The sequence below is a fragment of the Galeopterus variegatus genome, unplaced genomic scaffold, assembly GCF_000696425.1.
Source record: "Galeopterus variegatus unplaced genomic scaffold, G_variegatus-3.0.2 Scaffold1792, whole genome shotgun sequence".
NCBI lineage: Eukaryota > Metazoa > Chordata > Mammalia > Dermoptera > Cynocephalidae > Galeopterus > Galeopterus variegatus.
In genome coordinates this window covers 105,168-124,807 of record NW_007727903.1, presented here as the reverse complement: position 1 = coordinate 124,807, position 19,640 = coordinate 105,168, and the positions used below count along the sequence as shown (strand labels likewise).

General features: G+C 55.8%; 2 protein-coding genes across 2 annotated transcripts; one reads left to right on the top strand and one right to left on the bottom strand.

Moving 5' to 3' along the window:
* Nucleotides 1-3,842: 3,842 nt before the first annotated feature.
* Nucleotides 3,843-14,302, bottom strand: LOC103595539 (myeloid zinc finger 1). Its single transcript, XM_008578960.1, has 6 exons — nt 13,749-14,302; nt 11,992-12,427; nt 11,338-11,521; nt 10,523-10,593; nt 10,290-10,410; nt 3,843-5,430 (listed from the first exon to the last, which is right to left on the bottom strand). Exons 2-6 carry the CDS (start codon nt 12,385-12,387, stop codon nt 3,992-3,994), a joined length of 2,211 nt encoding a protein of 736 aa, XP_008577182.1. The 5' UTR covers nt 12,388-12,427; nt 13,749-14,302; the 3' UTR covers nt 3,843-3,991.
* A 3,423-nt stretch (nt 14,303-17,725) lies between these two features.
* LOC103595552 (CENPB DNA-binding domain-containing protein 1-like) lies at nt 17,726-18,424 on the top strand. The gene has a single exon (XM_008578970.1). It carries the CDS (start codon nt 17,726-17,728, stop codon nt 18,422-18,424), a length of 699 nt encoding a protein of 232 aa, XP_008577192.1.
* Nucleotides 18,425-19,640: the final 1,216 nt, after the last annotated feature.

Sequence of the window (19,640 nt, the reverse complement as noted above, 5' to 3'; positions counted from 1 at the left end):
GCCTCCTTCGGCTGCTTCCTCCCAACCCTCGCCCGCTCAGGTCTCCTTAGGCCCAGTTGTGGTTGCGGACGCGGGGCTTTCTCGGCCGCACAGTTTGCCAGCTCACTACGTCGGGAAGGGAGTACGCAGCAGTGACGGTGGCGGCGGCCGTGCACCGGAGGAGGCTAGGTTTCCGCGGCAGCAGCGGCTTCGGCGCGAAGGTCGGCAACGGCCTCGGGCACCCCACCGCTTCGGATATTTCCGCTGCCTGCCCGCTTCGGCTCTTCCCGCCCGGCCTAGGCCGGGCGCCTGCGCAGTCGCCGCAGACCCGCGTTGCTCAGCGATGGAGTTGGAGTTCGGGCTATTTCGCCTAGGATCGGATATTTCCGTTCATGGAGATAACGATTCGGAAGTCTCGCGGTTACTTCCGGGAACACTCGCTGGACCGGGCAGGAAGCGGTATTGGCTTCCATCTTTGAGTGGGGCAGATGGGGGCCGCTTCGCAGTCAGTCCACGCTATGTTGCACTATGTGCCGAGCGCGGTGGGGGCGGGTCAGGCAAAGTCCTTGACCCTGGAGGTCACAAAGGCAGGGTGATCACGGAAGGCTAGAGCCTGGGCGAGGCCAGGGGCGTTGCCCAGAGAGTGCGGGGTCGAGCCTCAGTGTCCCATTGCAAACCCAAACAAAAATCCCCACTCATGGAGATTCTGATTGAGTTAAACTAACAAATAAAACATGTATTGTGCCAGAGGGTGGTAAGCACTGTGGAGGTTTTCAAGGTCAGGGGAAGACTTCTCCGGGGTGGACACTTAGCGCACTGGGCGCAGGCCCCAGGTTCCAGTGGAGACGCACGGCGGCCTCTGCGTCTGTCCACCGCTGTCAAGACCGCGGGATGGGGGCTCCCCTCCAATCACAGCTCAGTATGCCTCGGAGGGCGGGAGGAAACGGCGCCCTGCGGCCGAGCGACTTCCGGCCGTCGCCACGGAAACGGTGGGGGCGGTAAGCAGGGGGCGGCCCTACAGTTACCGTGGCGGCTGCCGTCACTGCCCGGGGCATTGTGGGAGACGTGGTCCCAGCAGTCCAGGGGGGACCGTGGTGGGGTCAGGCAGGTCTCCTCCTGGGCCCTTCCTTCGCCATCTGAGAAATTACTAATCGACCCCTCCCGGGCCCGCGGTCCTCACCTCGGCGGAGCCACTCGGACGCCCTTTCTTGCCTTTACCCTTGAAAGCTGGTGCTGGAGAGGTCTGGGGTGAGGTAGGGGCTCAGAAGCCTCAAACAGCTTGAGTTTGGGGCCAAACATGACTTCAACTGTCCTAGCTTCCTCAGGCTTCACACAAGGATGGTTCTGGGGCTCAGAGGGCCCCTCCAGACTCAGTCTCCCTCTTTCTATCTCCCTTCCTCTCTTTTCTCAGCCATCTTGTTCTGTGCTGATTATTTTCATACAGGCCATCTCTACGTGGTGGTTGATGAATATCCTGCTGTTTCCATCTAGTCTCAGGAATGGTTCCTATTGTCCAGCCTGGTCCACGGGTCCATACTTGGGTCAGCTGCTGAGGCCCATCTGCTGAAGGCCCATCTAGGAATGGGGTATTGGTCTCCCAGAGAGGTGATGCTGGACTAGCCAAAGCTGGATTTTTGTGGTCTCTGGCCTCAAGACTCACCATCCAGTGGGGAAAGACCATCAGGCCTCAAGACTCACCATCCAGTGGGGAAAGACCATCAACCATTCAACAACATGCTGAGATAAAGAAGATCGTGGAGTCCAGACCAGGGGGGAGGGGATGTCGAACTGAATCCGGGGCCTGGATTGGATGTGGTGCTGCTGTGTCTTCCTTTTCACCCTTACAGCCATCCAAGTGACGGAGGGGCACAGGAGTCAGGTGGCTTGGGGAACAGGGTTCCTGTAGCCCCTGGGTCCGCTGCTTCTAGGAAGGCAGCACAGGACTCAGCATGTGCAAAGGCTCTGAGGGAAGCCAGGGCCAGCACCTCAGAGGGACTTGGCAGAGTGTAGTGGGCGAGGAGTGAGACTGGAAGTGCAGCTGTGGGCATTAGTGTAGTTTCTGGGAGCCGACATTGGGAAGACAGAGTCCATTTTGGAGAGGAAGGGGCAGGAGCAGGCAGGGAAGGGAGGATGAGGGGAGGTGCCTTGGACCACCAGGGCAGAGATGGGTAGCTGGGATTGGAGCAATGCTGAGGAGTGGAGAGAAATAGAATCAGGGAGGCTGGGGTTGTGGTGAGAATAACTGGATAGATGCGGCACTCGGAGGAGAGGTGCTGTGCTTGGGATGGAACAGTCTGGCCTCACGTGCAGATGATCCAAGGACAGGCTGGCTGGGCCCATTCATTATTTTGGCCACACCAGGGCCTTGGAGGTTCCCTTACTGGATACCTTTCATGGATTTCCTAGAGTCAGTGGCTGTGTCTTTGTGGAGCTGGGTGGTCCTTCTGTCCAGTCCCTCAGCCCTGCAGATAGTATGGTAGCACTTGCCCGCTGAAGGGCCCAGTCACGACTCCTCTAATTCTGCAGATTTTGGCCCAGGGAACCCCTCGCTGTGCCACACAGGAATGGCCTCTGGCCCAGGCTGGCTTGTCATCTTTCTCTGAGGTCAGGGACCCAGTCTTGGGGATCAGGGTGCCTCAGAGTGGTAGGGAAAGTCCAGCCACATCCCCGGAAGAAGCTTGGACAAACAAGCCTCAAGTAGCTGTTCTTGGAAACAAGGGCTGGGCTTCGGTTAAGCTCCTGCCTCTGGGCTCGAGACCTGTCCACTTGGGAATCACTGTGCAGGGCAAGCACTCTACAAATATGCCCCTTTTCACCTGCAGCTCTGTTAGGGAGAGAGTGCCACAAGGGCTGGGAAGGGAGAAAACACTTGCTCCTCGTCCCGGCAGCAGCAGGTCCTTCAGGAGCAGAGATTTTTATATACCTCCCAGAACCAGGCTCATTGGGCCCCTCAGAGACACCCACACCAGTGTCTCATCCTAGGTTCATGCGTCACCCTCCTCTGAGTCCAGAGACCTCAGGACCAGCTGAGCAGTACCCTCTCCTCAGAGGTCTGGGTCCCAGGCCCACAGGGCCTCCCTGCCAGCTGAGACCCCTGGACCAGCCTGGCAGCAGCCCCTCCTTAAGGGCCTGAGTTTCAGCTCCATGGGAAACTCATTGGAACTTCTAAGTTGCAATCCTTCCCTTTGTTCCTCTAGCCCTAGGGGTCTAGCTGCTCCCAGCAGTGCTCACCTTTCCCACTCTGTGACAGCTCCATCCCATAATACCTAGGTAGCAGATCTGCAAAAACATTTCCTGTGACTCTGTCTCTTGTCCCTGAGTGATGATCAGTCATGGCACCATGCTACACACATATAGGCTATCAGCAGATGGCCACAGAGAACACTTCCTTTTCTCTGGGTCTAGGGAACTGAGGACTGCTGCCCAGGGCTGCTCTGCCCCACCTACTGCTGGGCCATACCCTTTTGTGTAAGCGAGAGGCATGGTACAGGGGCCATCCCTAAGACGGGAGCAGGTGCTTCTAGGAGCCACCTCTGCGGCAGGGGTGGGGTGGGAATGGAGTGAGAGAGGACATGGCCCTTGAAAGAACCACGTGGAGGGCCGGTCTGTGGCTCGCTGGGGAGAGTGTGGTGCTGATAACACCAAGACCACGGGTTTGGATCCTATATAGGGATGGCCGGTTCGCTCACTGGCTGAGCATGGTGCTGACAACACCAAGTCAAGGGTTAAGATCCCCTTACCTGTCGTCTTTCAGGAAAAAAAGAAAAGAAAAAAGAAAACCACGTGGGTGCAGAGGGAGCACACCAGTACTGGAGTGGTCATGGTGGGGGCTGCGCAGATGAGGAGGCACGAGTGGACGGAGACCCAGTTTCCATCTACTGTTTATTGAGCACCTACTGGGGGCAAGGCCCTGGGCAGCCTGTCTGTCTGTACCTAAGCGATCGCTGGCCTCACAACAACCCTGTGAGGTAGGTGTTCTGACCAAAGTGGTCGCAGTGTGTCCTGACCGGAGCTACTCTGCACTGTGGACACGCTGGTGCTGGATGAGCTTGGTACTCTGGTGGAAGCGGCGGCCGCAGTCCTGGCAGGCAAAGGGCTTCTCTCGCCGGTGGGTGCGCAGGTGCTGCGTGAGTGTGGGCCGCTGGCGGAAGGCCTTGCCACACTCAGGGCATGCGTAGGGACGCTCGCCCGTGTGGATGCGCCGGTGTTGGGTGAGGTTGGCGTGCTGCCGGAAGCTCTGGCCACACTCGGGGCAGGCGAAGGGCCGTTCGCCAGTGTGGATGCGCTGGTGCTCGGTGAGCCGCGAGACCTGCGTGAAGCCTAGGCCGCACTCACCGCAGTGGTAGGGCTTCTCGCCAGTGTGTGTCCTCTGGTGGCGCGTGAGCTTGAGACGCTGGCTGAAGCGCTGGCCACACTCGGGGCAGGCAAACGGCTTCTCGCCCGTGTGCACGCGCAGGTGCTGCGTGAGCGTGGGCCGCTGGCGGAAGGCCTTACCGCACTCCGCGCAGGCGAAGGGCCGCTCGCCGGTGTGGATCCGCCGGTGCTGCGTGAGGTTGGAGCGCTGCCGGAAGCTCTGGCCGCACTCCGCGCAGGCAAAAGGCCGCTCGCCGCTATGCACCCGCCTATGCTGCAGCAGCACCGAACGGCGGCCGAAGCGCTCGCCGCACTCCACGCAGCCGAAGGACTTGTCTCCCGTGTGCACCGCCTGGTGCTCCAACAGAACGGCGCGCCGCGCGAAGCTTTCGCGGCACTCGCTGCACGGAAAGGGGCCTGGGGGCTCAGGCACGCCGGGAGGGGCGTGGGGCGCAGCGCCAGGACCCGGGGGATCGCCATGGATGCGCTGGTGCTGCAACAGGTTGGAGCGCTGGCGGAAGCTCTGGCCGCACTCTGCGCAACGAAAGGGCTGCTCTCCGGTGTGTACGCGCCGGTGCTCCTCCAGGCGCGCGCTGCGCACGAAGCCCTGGCCACAGTCTCCGCAAACGAACGGCCGTTCCTCGGTGTGCGTGAGCTGGTGGCGCAGCAGGTGCGAGCTGCGGCTGAAGCTGCGGCCACACTCGCCGCACACAAATGGTCGCTCGCCCGTGTGGATCTTCTGGTGCCTCAGCAGATTGCTGCGTTGACTGAACACTTTGCCACACACATCGCAACGGCCGCCCCGAACCGCCCCAGCCCCAGTGCTGGGGCGACCCCGGCCCCGGCTTCGGCCCCTGGGAGCGCGCCAGCGGGCAGTGACCAGTGTGGGACCCACGCTCCGGCGGGGATCCTCATGCGTGGGGTCCTGCTCACTTCCCGGGTCGCTGGGAAGCATGAGCGCATGCGCTAAGCCACCTTCGTGGGAGGGTGACTGGATCCGGCCTGAGAGGCCAGCCATGCCGAGGTCCCAGGGGATGTGGAGGTGGGGATTCACAGTACCTGGGCCTGCGGAGACGCTGTCCATCTGGAGAGCAAATCCTGCGTGCACAAGGGACCCACTCATTCACGACTGAGTGCCCACTGTGCCCGACCCACTTCAGCCCTGTGGACACTGTGAACTAGAAGGACCTGAAACTGACCAGTGAGGCAGACAGAGGTGACAAGGGTGGGGCCAGGGATACCATCTGTGCAGGCTTTCCTGAAGAGGTGACAATAGGACAGAGCCCCGCATGAGAATGAAGACTGGGCTGTGCAAAAATCTTTCTGGATCTAACTCAAGTTGAAACAAATCACCTCTTTCTGGAAGGGCTGTACGGCAGTAGTGGGGGAAGGCAGTCCTCACAGGGTCTAGGAGGGCAATGATGGTCTCCTTAAAGGCAGAGAAATGGGTGGCTGGTGGGGAGGCTGGAGGTGGAGCCAACAGAAACGGATGGCGGGGGTGCTGGCAGGGAATGCAGGCTACTGGACTTTAGTCTGGGGTTTGGATGTGACCAACAGAGGGGCAGGTGTCTATGGAGTAGAGTATTGGGTCCCGGCCATGCTGTGAACACTCCAGCATTAGAGGCTGGGTGAGGAAAGAGGAGTCAGCAAAGGCGACTGAGAAGCAGGGGCTGGAGAAGGAGGAAGCCTGAAAGAGGTTAACTCAAGAAGACTGGGAATAGTGAGGGCTTTAGTGGGTGATAGAAAATCCATAAGTTGTCAAAGAAAAGTCAGATAAGTTAGAATGTATCAAAAGAAATCAACAAAAACTACCTCAGAGTCAAAAGACGAATGACAGACTGAAAAACCCTCTAGAGGCAAAGAGCTTATTAACCTAAGTAAAGAGTTTCAATAAGTCAACAAGAAAGACCAATGACCTGACAGATACATGGGCTGTAAACAGGAAAGGAAACGTAACTAATGCTTAAGTCCCATAAATATGCTCAGTCTCCTCCTAGTAAGAAAAAGTGCACACTAGGGCTGAACTCATCTGCCATTTCCACACCCTCACTGCATGGACCCAAGTGTTTATATGCATTTCTAGTGAGCATTTCTAGTGGGAAGCCAGTGCAGCAAAACCCATCAAAACAGCAAATATCCCACACTTTGACCCAGTAATTCCACTTTTAGGTATTTCTCCAACACCTGTGTTCCTCCCTGTGCTAAATGACCTAGGTACAAGGTTTCTTAGTGCGTTACTGAGAAGCAACCCAAAAGAATGTCAGTAGTAACCTGGATAAACAATCTTGTGTCCACAGTGAGCCACAGTGGGGCTCTATGCAGCCATCCATAGATTCAGGGCGCTTGCTGCTATGTGTTGAAGTGGGGACATGTGCAAAAAATGCCAGGCGTGGAACATGGTGAAGATTAAGCATCCATGAGTGGTTTTTGTGTGTGTGTGCGGCTGGCAGGTAACAGGGATCAAACCTTCTATGTGTGTTTTATTTATTTTATTTTTTAAAAGATGACTGGTAAAGGGATCCCAACCCTTGACCTGGTGTTGTCAGCACCGTGCTCACTCAGTGAGCCAACCGGCCATCCCTATGTAGGGATCTGAACCTGCGGACCTGGTGTTAGCACCACACACTCCTAAGTGAGCCATGGGCTGGCCCGTGTTTTAAAGAGAAATGTACGTATATGTGTTTGCTCCTCTATGTGCAGAATCTTTCTGGAGTGACACCTAAGAAAAGTAACGTTGGCTGTCGGGCATCAGGACTGTGTGGCACAGGCAGAGGTGGGGCATTCCACTGTATTGTTTCTTGTGCCTTTTGAATTTCCTAACGTGAATATTAGCTACTGAAAATATTCTCATGACGAAAACATTAAAAAGACCTCTCTGGCTGCAAACAAGAGGCACAGTTGGGAGACAAGAAAGCAGCCAGGAGACCTGACAGGGTTACCAAGGTGGCCAGGGGGAATCCGTGTTCAAAGCTGGGGGCTGTGGTTTGTCTACAGTGAGAGCGCAGCCCGAGAAGAATGAGGCTGCAGAGAAGGAAGTCACCAAGGAGCCTGAGGCACTGCTGCCGGTGTGGCTGGAAGAAAGCCCAGACTGTGGGGTTGTGAACTGATGGAGAAGCAGGTCCAAACAAGAGGAAGTGGTCAGCCATGCAGCATAGGCTGGGCAGGCTGAAGGTTGGAGCAGCAGAAGGGGCATGTGTTGGATCCTATTCTCTCTGCTCCAACATGCAGAAATGCCAACAAAATGTAAGAAGGGCTTTAAAAATACGTTGGGCGGCTCTGAAGTAAGAAAGAGTTGGTGAGGTTCAGGAGTCAAGACCCTGGTGCAGTGAGCTCTAAAGAAGCCCTAAAACTCTCGGGACCTCGGGACTGGAGCCAGGTTCCATCATGAAGCTGTGGCTCATGGGGTTAGTCCAGTTCACCCACCAATCTGGCCAGGAATAGCTGCTTGCTTCTGGCTGGGTTGTAGGCAGAGGCATCTGCACTGAATGGCCGGGGACCCAGGTGATTCATTCTTCCACTTTAGGGTTCTGACAGACCCTGTGGCAGTTCCTCACCTAGGATGATGCGCAGGGAAGGGGCAAACAAGAAACCACCAGAGCTGTGAAGGTCAGGCTGTCGATGACACAACGAGTGAGAGAACTTGCACCTGAGGATAAAGAGCTGACTGACCTGTCTGGAAAGGACACTAAAGTATTTCCAAATCCTCAAAGGAGAGAAAACAAGAATATTATGGGGGGAAAAAAGTATTCTTATTGATTAAAAAAAAATAGCAAATGGGGATTTCTGGGTAACAGTGGTATCTATCTAAGTTTGCTCCATCCTGAAACCCCAGAGAAAACTACAATAAAGTTTTTTGGGGGTCCGGCCTGTGGCTCACTTGGGAGAGTGGTGCTGATAACACCAAGGCCACGGGTTCAGATCCTTAAAAACAAAACAAAACAAAACAAAACACAAAAAACCTTAAAAAAATTTTTTTTCTTTTTTTTTTGCCATCCCTCCCCCCACAATTTTTGTTTCAAGGCATAAAATCCACAAAGATGAAGAGAAGTAAATAAACAAAAATCCCTGACATTTTCTACTCTGGAAAGAAGATGTGCAGATAGTAACTGTGTAGCAGACTGGAGAAAGTGAATATTAAGCCAGCAGTGGGGAAAGCTGAAAGAAATTTATGTGTTTTATTACAAAGATGATTCTAAAAGCTCAGGAGCTAGAGGCACAGGTACCTCTGGCTGTGCAAGTGAAGAGGCAGGGCACCAACCAGGCTGGGGAGGCTTTCAGAAGCAGATGCTGGGCAGGGCTGCTGCTATGGGCTTTGCATAGAATTCTTAGCCAACAGTGTGCACTGCTGTGGCTCTGATTCCTGGATTTCCTCTTCCATCGTGGCAGAAGTCTGTCTTGAGGGTGGGACACAGTACTGAGAAAATCAGGGGGACTGAGTAAACAGCCACACTGTGTGCTCAGGTCAGCCTCTCCAGGGATGCTGGCAGGAGGCTGAAAGTGCCCTCTTGGGGGACTCAGAGGAAGGATTTGAGAATGCTCACAGCAGGGAGTACCCCCAAATGGTCTAGCCATATTGGCCAACGGATCCTTCAGCAGCATCTACTCATACTTCAGCTGCCAACTCATGTCCCCCAGGAAGTAGATCTCCTTGGGGAGTGGCCCCCCCAATGCCCCTCCCAATCCTGGCTTGTTGTCAGTAAGCCCCTCATCCACCTGCTCAGAGATGCCAGCCAGATTTGTGGTCCCCTTGTCTTACACATAAGCAAACAACTTGGGGTGAACAGAGGTCACACTGGGAAAAGAAAACTTAAAAAACAAAGTTATTATTGTCCTCAAAGAAATAAGGAAAGACATTGTACCTGAAAAGACAAAAGGAAGTGGCTATAAAGGTGAATGTTCAGAGAATAAAACCAGTCTTGGAAATTAAATATATGCTGGCAGAAATTAATATCTTAAGAGAAGATCTAGAAGATATAAGTAAGGAAACTTCCTGGAAAATAGAGCAGAAAGAGAAAGAGATGGAAAACTGGAGTGAAATGATAACATTAGAAGACCTGCCCAGAGGCCAACAGCCAAGTAATAGGCATTCCAGAAACAGAGAACAGAGCAATGGAGGGGAAGGAAATGAAAGAAGCATTGCAGGGTAGTTTCCCACAACTGAGAGATGAGCATTTCATATTGAAAGGGTTCACCAACAACAGTGATAAACAAAGTCTGACTCTGAGTTAATAAAAAGAATTTTTCCAGCTAAACTCTAGTCTAACGCTGAGGGTTACACAAATGTGTTTCAGATACATAATGTCTCAGAATTTTGTCTCCCACACCAGAATTCACAGGAAACTGCACCAAAACAAGGGAGTAAACCAAAAAAAGAGAAGATTCAGGGCCTGGGGAACAGGAAGGAACAGAAGACGGGGTGTGTGTGTGTAGGGGGAGCCTGGATGACAGCAGATAAGGGTGGTGGCTGAGGTGGACAGCAGGGGCCTTTGGCCTGTGAAGCCTGTGTGATTGGGCAGGATCTTGGTCTGTCATCACCTGATCCCCATCCTGTGTTGAGGTCCCTCCTGCCCACCTGCCTGTCTACTAACCTGCTGTCCTTGCCAGGTCCTGACCCTCCCTGCCCCAATGTCAAACAGCAGGAAGCTAGCTCAGAGTCTGGAGTCATACAGGATGCCAGGACTGGGAGAGGATGTGGGTGTGGGAAACATAGGCCCCACTCTCAGGAGGTTTTACTGTGGTAGAGAGCAGAAGCTAAAGGGGCCATGGAATCAATAGCAGGCTTGGCTTTTGAGGGCAGAAGATGCTAGAGCAGGTTGAACGTTGCAGGGGATGGTCTAGAGAATGGGGGACCTTGGGGGTGCTGGCGAGAGAGGGCTGCCTGGTAGGGCCAGGAGTAGGGTCAGTGGACATGGTACTATACATGTGAGGGCCCAGCCCCACCATCCCATCTCACTCACCTGGGGAGAAGATGCCCCCAGCTTCCTCATGCCACAGGGCCCTGGAATGCTCCCTCCATGAAGGCCCCTCAGGCCCATTCTCGCTGTGGGGAGAGGCCTGGTCCAGCACTGTCCCACAGCCCTGAAACCACAGTGCTCATCTGTACCTGGCTGGGCTCAGGGAGGACCAATCCGGCCCCCACCCACTGAGGCTCCTTGGGGAGAGAGAGGGGCTCGGCCTGTTCAGGGCTCACCTGGGCCTCCTCAGGCAGGAGGGTGGGTGCAGCCTCCTGGGTGGCAGCTAGACGCCCGGACTCCAGAAGCTCTAGAGACGAAGAGTGGGGTCAGGTAGCCTGAGGGAGTTCCCACCATGCTGCCCTTCTCAGTAGTGGGCCAGGATCCAGGCGGGGAGAGACCCGGGTGTGGGCTTGGGGCTGGGGAGGGCAGCGCATGGCAGCTCAGGGCCTGGCTTGGGGGTGGGGAGAAGGGCACCCTGGAAGGCCAGGGGTGGAGCTGCGGCAGGATGAGGTGGGCTCAGGTCTGCACCCCTGCACCAGCTCTGGGGCAAGATGGCCTGTAGGGTTTGGGGGGCGGGCACTGTACAGTGGTCCACATAGGAAGGGTGGAGTGTGAGCAGCTGGCTAAGAGGCCCTGTCAGGAAGGTGAATGTGGGGGGCACACCCCAAATACTGTGGGGTCCTTCCTCAGCAACACCTACCTATAGTCTGGCCTGCTATCTACTCTCCAGTGACCAGTGGATATTCCCCAGTGGATCTCCTTGGGGAATGAACTCCATGTGCCTCCTATATAGGGAAACCCAACAGCCTACTTCATGCCAGGGGAGAGCCTGGAAATGAGGCTGCAGCAGCCAGGCTTGGCATATGAGGGGCAGTAACAGTGCTGGCTAGCTGGAGGGGAGACCTAATTGGGTGGGATGTGGGGGCCACTGGTACATGGGAACCATTCCATCTAGCAGAAGCCCAGCCCAGAAGACTTTAGACTGCTCAGGACAGGCCCCTAATGTCCACCCAACCAAGCCTTAGGCCCTGCCCACCCTGCCAGTCCTCACCTGGATCCTCTGTAACCTCTGGCTCCTCCTTCACCTGAAGGCCCAGCAACGATTCCTGCCTGGCCCCAAAGGGCATCTTGGGACCAGGCTCTGGAGTCTGCAGCTCAGTTTGAGGTAGGGGCTGGAAGTCAGAGGGCTCCATCTTCTCTGATAGGACCTCCTGGCCCTGCACCTGGACTGTGACCTGGGGAGGTGACCCTACCATCAGAGGCCCAAGCAGAGATGGGGCTGGGTACAACCTGGTGTTCATGGGCACCCACCCCATTGCAGGACTCCAGGGGTCTGCCTGGTAAACACCTACTGACTTGGTCCTCCAAAGGCCTACTCCCCTGGCTCTGAGCAAGGAGTGAAGGGGCCACCTGCAGTTGTTCTCTTGCTGCTGACTTCCAGGGCTGCCTGGTATCTTCCCTCTCTTCCCTTACCCTGCAGCCCTCGTGTTCACGTGACTCTAGGTGATGAAGGAATGGGCTGGCAAGACTGGCCCTGGAACCCACCCTGCCCTGGACAGACTCACACAGGCTCTCTGTTGCAGGTGGCCACTTCCAAACAGTGAGGGAGGATGGACGTGTGTTTGGTCAAGCATGGTACCCCGCTAGGGTGAGGAGCTGGACAATGCTCCAGCCCTGACCCCCCCACTTAGGGCTACTGACTCACCCATCTCCGAGGCCCGCCCAACTCCTGGCGCAGTCCGTCCACCAGGGCAGCAGCCTCCTCCGGGCTGCTTGGCTGCTGCTCTTGCACACGGGCCTGGATCTCGGGGGGCAGTGCACCTAGGAACTGCTCCAGCACCAACAGTTCCAGTATCTGCTCCTTGGAGAGCACCTCTGGCTGCAGCCACTGGTGACACAGCTCTCGGAGCTGGGCCAGAGCCTCTCGAGGTCCCGCTGCCTCCTCATAGCGGAAGCACCGGAAGCGCAGGCGTGCAGCCTCAGGGCCTGGGTCCCATGGGGAAGCTTCACCCTCCTCTTCAGAGTCCTCCAGCTTCACCATGACAGTCCCATCATCATCTGGGGGTGTGCAACCTGGGGATCCCAGCACAGTGGGTCTCATTGGGAGTACCAGGTCAGGTCTCTGAGGCCAATGTCTGCCCCTGGGGAAGGAATAGGATGAGGCTGCTGCAATAAGTGTAGACAGTGGCAGCAAATGCTTATTAAGTGCCTACTGTATGCTGTGTTGTTCAATTCTCAGACCTGCCCCATGTGGAAGGCAGATGAGGAAACTGAGGCACAGAGAGGTGGGTCCACACCCCAGGGACCTGGGGAGCTGGAAGCCTTTGCTGAGCCATCATGTCCCTGGCCTCTCTAGGGGGGCTTGCATAGAGTTTCCGGTAGCCTTCCTGCTCCAAACACAGTCTGTTTCTTAGGCCTAGAAGCCACCTCCTCTCTACCCTAAATCCTGCCTTTCTTCTACACGTATAACCTCATCCCTGCCTTGGAGTTCTCCCTCTACCAGGTAGATGGCACCTACACCACTTATGACCTGGGCATCAGCACCACTGCTACCCACTGAACGAGATTCCCCCAATGCCAGCCCCTCACTACACCATCCACTCTCCCACCCAGTCTCTCTCAGATTTGGCCCCACCATCATTCGCCTCCCAGCCTGATTCTAGAGGACAGCTTCACTCCACCTGGTCCACATCTAGATGAGTGCAGTCACTTGTGTGACCTAGCCCCCAGACAGCACCCTGTCCCTACTCAGTCCCATCCTCTGAGCCCAACTTTTCACACTACGCAATGCCCCATCTCCCACGCTCTCTCATTTACATGGGGCGGGGAGGTGTTGGGGGAGGTCCTAGGAGTGGGGGTGGGCAGAGGCCCCAAGACCACTGGACCAGGAGCCTGCAAGGAAGGTCCAAGATTCTGACCCCGCCCATTCTCAGGTCGCTGTTTCTCTGTGAACTTCAGTTTCCCCATATGCAAATAGGGCTGACCTCCCGCTCAGGCTGCTGCTTCTGCAGCTGGGACTTTGTGAAAGAATCTGAATTTATTAAGGGGGTGGCATCTATTTCGAAGGCCGCTTGATCCCGGATCAGGTCCAACCTCCACTCTTCAAGGTTCCAAGTCAACCTGAAACCCTGGGAGAAACTTGGGTCATCACCAAGCCGGCAGGTCCCTGCGGAGGTTCCTGAAATACATTGCCCATAAGTCTAGGCGGGCAACTTCAGCTCCAGGGTGCCAAGGCAGGTTCTGGCTCCGCCATGGCAACCGGGGGCGGGGCCCCCAGAGCCTGTCGCCGTGGCAACAACCGGTAATTGATGAGTCGCGCGACAGCGCAGGGCCCTCCTGCAGGGAGTTCCCAGATCCCTCCCCCGTGCTCCCAGTCTCGCTGAGCAGCCGGAACCCCCAATTCCGTAGCTGCCGCCCCAGTCCCTGCCCGAACCTTCCTAGTTGAGCGGTGCCGGCCCTCACCTCTGCACTTAGCGGGCCGCTCCGCGCTCCCGAGCATGCGCACTCGCCAATTTCCCCCTACCCGTCCGGACTACGTCTCCCAGAATGCTCCGCGCACCAGCTCCAGCGCCTCCTTGCCCTTCCCCCACCCTCGCCCCCGTTTCTAGCCTGGCGCCCCCGCCCCCCGGTCCCCTGTGGGTAGCGGTGGTCGCAATGATCAGATCACACTCCCGGCCGCCTCTTCCCACGCTCCCTCCTCGAATCCAGGCGTCCGGCCCCCGTCGACGTGCGCTAGCTTCTCGGGGGAAACGGACGACAGTACCGCCTTGTAGACAGCGCATGCCCCCCCACCACGTTTTCCTCAGTTTTCTACGGGCCCTCCTAGAAATACGAGCAGGGTTCTGCACCAATCACGGCCCTCACTAGGACGCCGTCGGCCCCACGTCTCCATGGCAACCCCCTGCCAGGCGTAGGGTTCCTCCTCTGCTACCTGCTGGACGACAAAATGGAGAAAGGCTCGGCTCGGTGCGTTCTGGGAGATGTAGTCTGCGCGATGACGTTCCTCTGTGCTTGCGGGCGGTGGGCGGGTCCGGGGACCCGGCGGGCTTTCGAAAGGCAGTCGGGGAGGTGGTTTGAGGGCGTGGGGAGGGAACTGCGGCAGAGAGAGGCAGTGAGGAGAGGCAGAGAGACCCAGAGACTCAAGGAAAGGGAGAGACGGGGGGAGGGAGGGAGAGAGAGGCTCGACATGAGGAGAGACAGTGAAAGTGAACATACAAAACACTGTCTGAGTCAAAGTGTGATTTCAGCTCTCATTAGAGAGGGTCAGAGAGTCAGGGCCGGGGAGACAGGTGTGTCAGAACAGTTAGTAGGAGGGAGAGCGATCAGGAAGGAATGGAGAAGACAGGAGAGACAGAGACAAAGACGGAGATGGAGAGTGGAAACACAGAAACAAGGAGTGCAGACATCGAGACCCAAGGGACAGACAGGAGTACGGAGGCAAGAAGGGAGAAAGGGACAGAATTTAGAGATACAGTAAGATGGGCTGATAGTGTCCAAAGATTCGGAGAAAACTGACAGCAAGAGGAGTGACAGGAAGAGTTGGAGGGAAACTTGTTAGGAAAACGTATCCAAAACTTGAGAATAAGACAAAAAGATAACTGGGAGTCCAGGCATTGTCTACCAAGCTTGCTTCGAGTCATCTGACTCCCTGAGCGAAACAACTCTTTAACTTGACTACTTTTGATTAGAGTCCACATGCTGTGCAGTTGGATGCTAACTTGCAAAAGGTTGGTAGCTTACAAATGCTTTCTGTGCTGTGTATCGATTGCCCTGTAGGTCACTAAGCAGTTTTGTATCCGACTTTGCTCTTTATTTTTTTCTGGTAGGGGAATTTGAGCCTGGGACTTTGCTGTGATAAGTCTGTGGTCTAACCAACTGAGATAACTGGCCAGACCCTGACTTTGCTTTTATTTCAGTGTTCTTTCTTTTACTCTCTTTATAGTTCCTTCTTTCCCATCTTCCTGTAACACCTATATCATCTTGCTGGTTCCCTCGGTGAGGCGAATAAATCTTTGACACGTGATCACTGAGTCATGTCTTTTGAAAACTATATTTTGACATTCTGAAGGGAACCAGTTCTCCGGGATGGGGGGCAGATAGGGAGAAAGGGAAAACTGAGACAGAGCCAGGGAGAAAAGGAGGTAGGTAGATGATAGAAAGACAAAGACAGAAGTTAGGCGGCGAAAAGGCCAGCCTAGGGCAGAAACAGCCTAGGGCGCCTCTGCCGGGACTGCGCGCCGCGGCCTCGTCGTGGAAACTACATTTCCCCGCAGCCCTCGGGGGCTCCAGGAGCAGGGCAGAGTGCGTCACAATCCCGGCCGTCACCAGGCAACCTTCCCCTCCGCCAAGATGAAGGCTGTGTTCGGCCGCCTCCGGGAAACGGCTCTGTGAGGCGGCCAATAGGGAAGTGCCGCAGTCCTGTCAGCCCAGCTGAAGCAGGTGCCTCTCGTCAAGACCCGGGGGTGAGAGTTGGACGCGCGGGGGCCGGGCTCTGGGGGCGGGAGCTACAGCACCTTTTCTCCGCTTCGGTCGCGGGGAAGGGGGCTGGAGATGCGCGCGAGAGGGTCAATTGGAGCCGGCGGCAGCCCCGCGGCCCTGTGGGAAATGTAGTCTCGAATGGGGGGGCGAGCCCTTTTTTCCACCCAGACACTGGGCAACGAGCAGGCTTGGGGCTGCCTCTCGAGATGGCGAGAGAGGGAATGAGTGATCGTGTGGGTGAATTAACTTAAAAATGTGGGTGAGAAGGCGAAGGATGTGGGAGAGAGGATGGTAGTCCGAGTGGTTCAGAATTCGGGCCCGCTGTCATCAGGCAGGAGCCTTCTCCATGCTCACTTGACTTTCCCTGTCTCCCTAGGTGAGGGCTTTGTGGGCAGTGCCACCTTGTTTCACAGCAGGTGCATGGACCTATCAGGCATTTATCTGTTCCTGCTTTTCACAAACATTCCTTAGTCGCTTTTTTAGTTGCTACTTTCACATAGCTCAAAATACAAAAAGAACAAGGTGAGAAGCCTGCCTCCCACCACTGTACTTCATTTAATAAATTATTCAACAAGTGATTGCTGGGTGCCTGCTAAGTGCCAGGCACTGTTCCTGGGCCTGGGGACACAACTGAGAGCTCAGTAGACACTGCTCCTGTTCTCAGGCAGCATGTGACATACACACAAAAAACACAGTGGGGGAGAGCCTCACCGATAAGGTCACATTTGAACAGGGACTTCTAGAAGGTGAGGGAACAAGACATGCAGATAACAGGGAAGAATGCCTGTTCTGCACCAAAGAAACCAAGGAAACCAAAAGCCCAGAGTCAGCGCCATTGGTCTGCCCGGAGGATGGGGTCAGGAGTGAGGGAAGGAGAGAAAGAGGCTTTGAGACCCGCAAAAAAGCTGACGAGGACTGTGCCTTTTACTCAGAGAGGGGTGGGAGGCCTGGGAGGGCTCTGTGCAGAGGAGGGACAGCATCTGACTTAGGCTTTACTGAATCATTCTTGCTGTGATGTGGAGGACTACTATCCTCCTCTAGTCTTGGGTACTCCATGGTGTGGCACAAATTAGGGAGGTTCCCTTATGTGTTAGTTTCCTATGACTGCTGTAACAAATCACTGTAAACTTAGTGGCTTAAAACAACTCAAATTTGTTATCTTAGCATCTGTCCTGGAGGTCAGAAGTCTGAAGTGGGTCTTACTAGGTTAAAATCAAAGTATTAGCAAGGCTGGTTCCTTCTGAAGGCTCCAGGCTTCAGTGTGATCATATTGCCTTCTTCTGAGTCAAATCTTCCTTCACCTCCTCTTATAGGGACCCCTGTGATTACATTTAGAGGCCACTTGGATAACCCAGGATAACCTCCCCATCTCAAGATTATTAATTTACAAAGTTTCTTTTGCTATGTCAGGTAATTTATTCATAGATTTGTGGGATTAGGATGTGGACATCTTTAGGTGTCCTTATTCAGTTTCCCACACTGACATTTGATGTCTTTGCATGAGAAGTGTGGAGATGGGAGTTCATCTGCTCCTCTGTGTCTGGAAGGTGGGTCATGGTCTCTCCACTCTATTGGCTTTCCCTTGTGGTTGCAAGAGGTTCCTATAGCCTCCACTGCTGGGAGAAGACAGTGAAGTTCCCTAGCAGACCTCTTTTTTGGTGTCATAAACCAAAACTGAGTGACACAGTCCTTTAGCAACAAAGAAGGCTGGGAAGTGACTGTGCAGTGTTTCTGTGGGCTGAGAGAAAAGGCGCTGGGTGTGCTGCTGGGGCAGTATCTGTGTCAGGGCATGAGAAGGCAAGTCATGTGCTCACACATTGATGCTCATGTGTGTCCCTCTTACAGTCAGAGGCAGGCGTGGCAGGAGAGGGCAAGAGGCTGCCATTGTGGACACAGCGGTAGCTGCTTGGGCTGGGCAGGGAGAAGAGAGCTCATTGAGGTATGTGGCTCAGGGAAGTGGAATGAAGACAGTCTCCCACCCACAGGTGTCGGGGAAGGCACCCATTGGTGGGATTGGCCTCTGTCGCAGTACTAAGTGGGATTGGAAGTCCATCACCCTGCACGTGAAGTTGGAGGTGCTGCGGAGGTTTGAGGAGGGTGAGAAGCTGATGCAGATCGCCCGGGCCCTGGGGCTGGCCACCTCCGCCGTTGCCTCGATCTGTGTCAACAAGGACAAGATCCAGGCCAATTCCCAGGCCGCCACTCCATTCAGTGCCACACAGCTGATCTGCTGTCGGGGCGTGGTGATGGGCCACATGGAGCACTTGCTGAGCCTGTGGATTGAGGAGCAGAAGCAGCAAAACCTGCCCGTCAGCACACTGCTCATCCAGGACAAGGCACGCAGGCTCTTTGCACAGCTGCAGCAGGAGCAGGGTGATGGCACCCAGGCTGAGACCTTCGGGGCCAGCAACGGCTGGTTTGCCTGCTTCAAGGCACGCCACAATGTGCTGCTAATGGATGAGCCAGCTGTAGCTGACACCCAGGCTGCTGCCCAGTACCCCCTGGTGTTACACACCATTCTGGAGGAGGGCTGCTACTCACCGTTCCAAGTCTTTAATGTGGATGAGACGGGCCTGTTCTGGAAGCAGCTGCCTGAGTGCATGCTCCTGGCACTGGAGGGGGCAGCCAGGCCAGGGCCCAAGGCCTCTAAGACCACCTGACCCTGCTGCTCGGTGGCAATGCTGCTGGCGACTTCAAGCTAAAGCCCCTGGGCCGGCCCGGTGGCGCACTGGAGAGTGCGCTGCTTGGGAGCATGGTGGCGCTCCCGCCGAGGGTTCGGATCCCATGTGAAGACCGGTTCCCTCCCGCTCACTGGCTGAGCGCGGTGCAGGCGCAACACCGAGGGTTGCGATCCCGTTGCTGGTCCCTGGTACGGGCGCGACACCGAGGGTTGCGATCCCGTTACCGGTCAGTAAAAAAGACAAAAATAAAAATAAAAAAGGAAAAAAAAAAAAAAATAAAGCCCCTGCTAGTGTACCCTTCAGAAAATCAGTGTGCCCTCAAGGGCTGCTCCAAGGCCAGCCTACCTGTGGTGTGGCGCTCCAACCACAACGATTGGTTAACTCCCAGTATCTTCCAGGAGTGGCTCACTGGCTGCTTCTGCCCTGCTGTGGAGAGCTACTGTGTCTACCATGGCCTCCCACACCATGCCCTACTGCTCCTGGATGGTGCGCCCTGCCACCCTGCCTACCTGGGTAGTCTCTCAGCCCATGTGTGTGTCGAGTTCCTGTCCAAGAACACCTTAGCCTTAATCCAGCCCATGAACCAAGGTATCATTGCTGCCTTCAAGGCCCATTACCTGTGCCGCACACTCAGCCAACTGGTCCAGGAGATGGCCGGCCAGGATGGGCCCTCTGCAGAGGAGTTCTGGCGTAGCTATACTGTCATGACTGCTGTGGACAACATTGCTGAGGCCTGGGCAGAACTGCAGCCTGCTACTATGACCAGTGCCTGGAGCAAGCTCTGGACTGAGTGTGTGCCTCCTGGTGCCTTTGAGCCTGATGCTGTGCCCCAGCTCCACCACAGCACTGTGGCGCTAGCCGGCCATGTGGGCCGTGGGGATGAGGCTGAGGCTGATGTTGCTCGCTTGCTGCAGACCCATGGGGAGCCCCTACCCTGCAGTGTCCCCCAGGACATGGAGGCTGGGCACACCAGCAGTTCTGGGATGCCCTGGGAGGCAGGGAAAGGCCTGGCCTCCAAAAGACCAGAGCCAGAGCTCACACAGGCCACGGAGAGTGTGGGGACCCGGGAAGCAGTTGAAGGGGTGCTGAGCCATGAGCACCTGTCCCAGGCCCTGTCCCACTTTGCTGCTGGCCTTAGGGTCCTTCCAGAGAATGACCCCAACCGGGAGCATAGCCTGTGGGTATCTCGGTGTGT

Excerpts from the sequence above, each read along its gene's own strand:
- LOC103595539 (XM_008578960.1), bottom strand. The coding sequence starts at position 12,387 with ATGAGACCCACTGTGCTGGGATCCCCAGGTTGCACACCCCCAGATGAT. Across the intron at positions 10,594-11,337 it reads AGAGGTTACAGAGGATCCAG|AGCTTCTGGAGTCCGGGCGT; the intron begins GTGAGGACTGGC and ends CTTCGTCTCTAG. Across the intron at positions 10,411-10,522 it reads TCCTGCCTGAGGAGGCCCAG|GGCTGTGGGACAGTGCTGGA; the intron begins GTGAGCCCTGAA and ends CTGTGGTTTCAG.
- LOC103595552 (XM_008578970.1), top strand. The coding sequence starts at position 17,726 with ATGAAGACAGTCTCCCACCCACAGGTGTCGGGGAAGGCACCCATTGGT.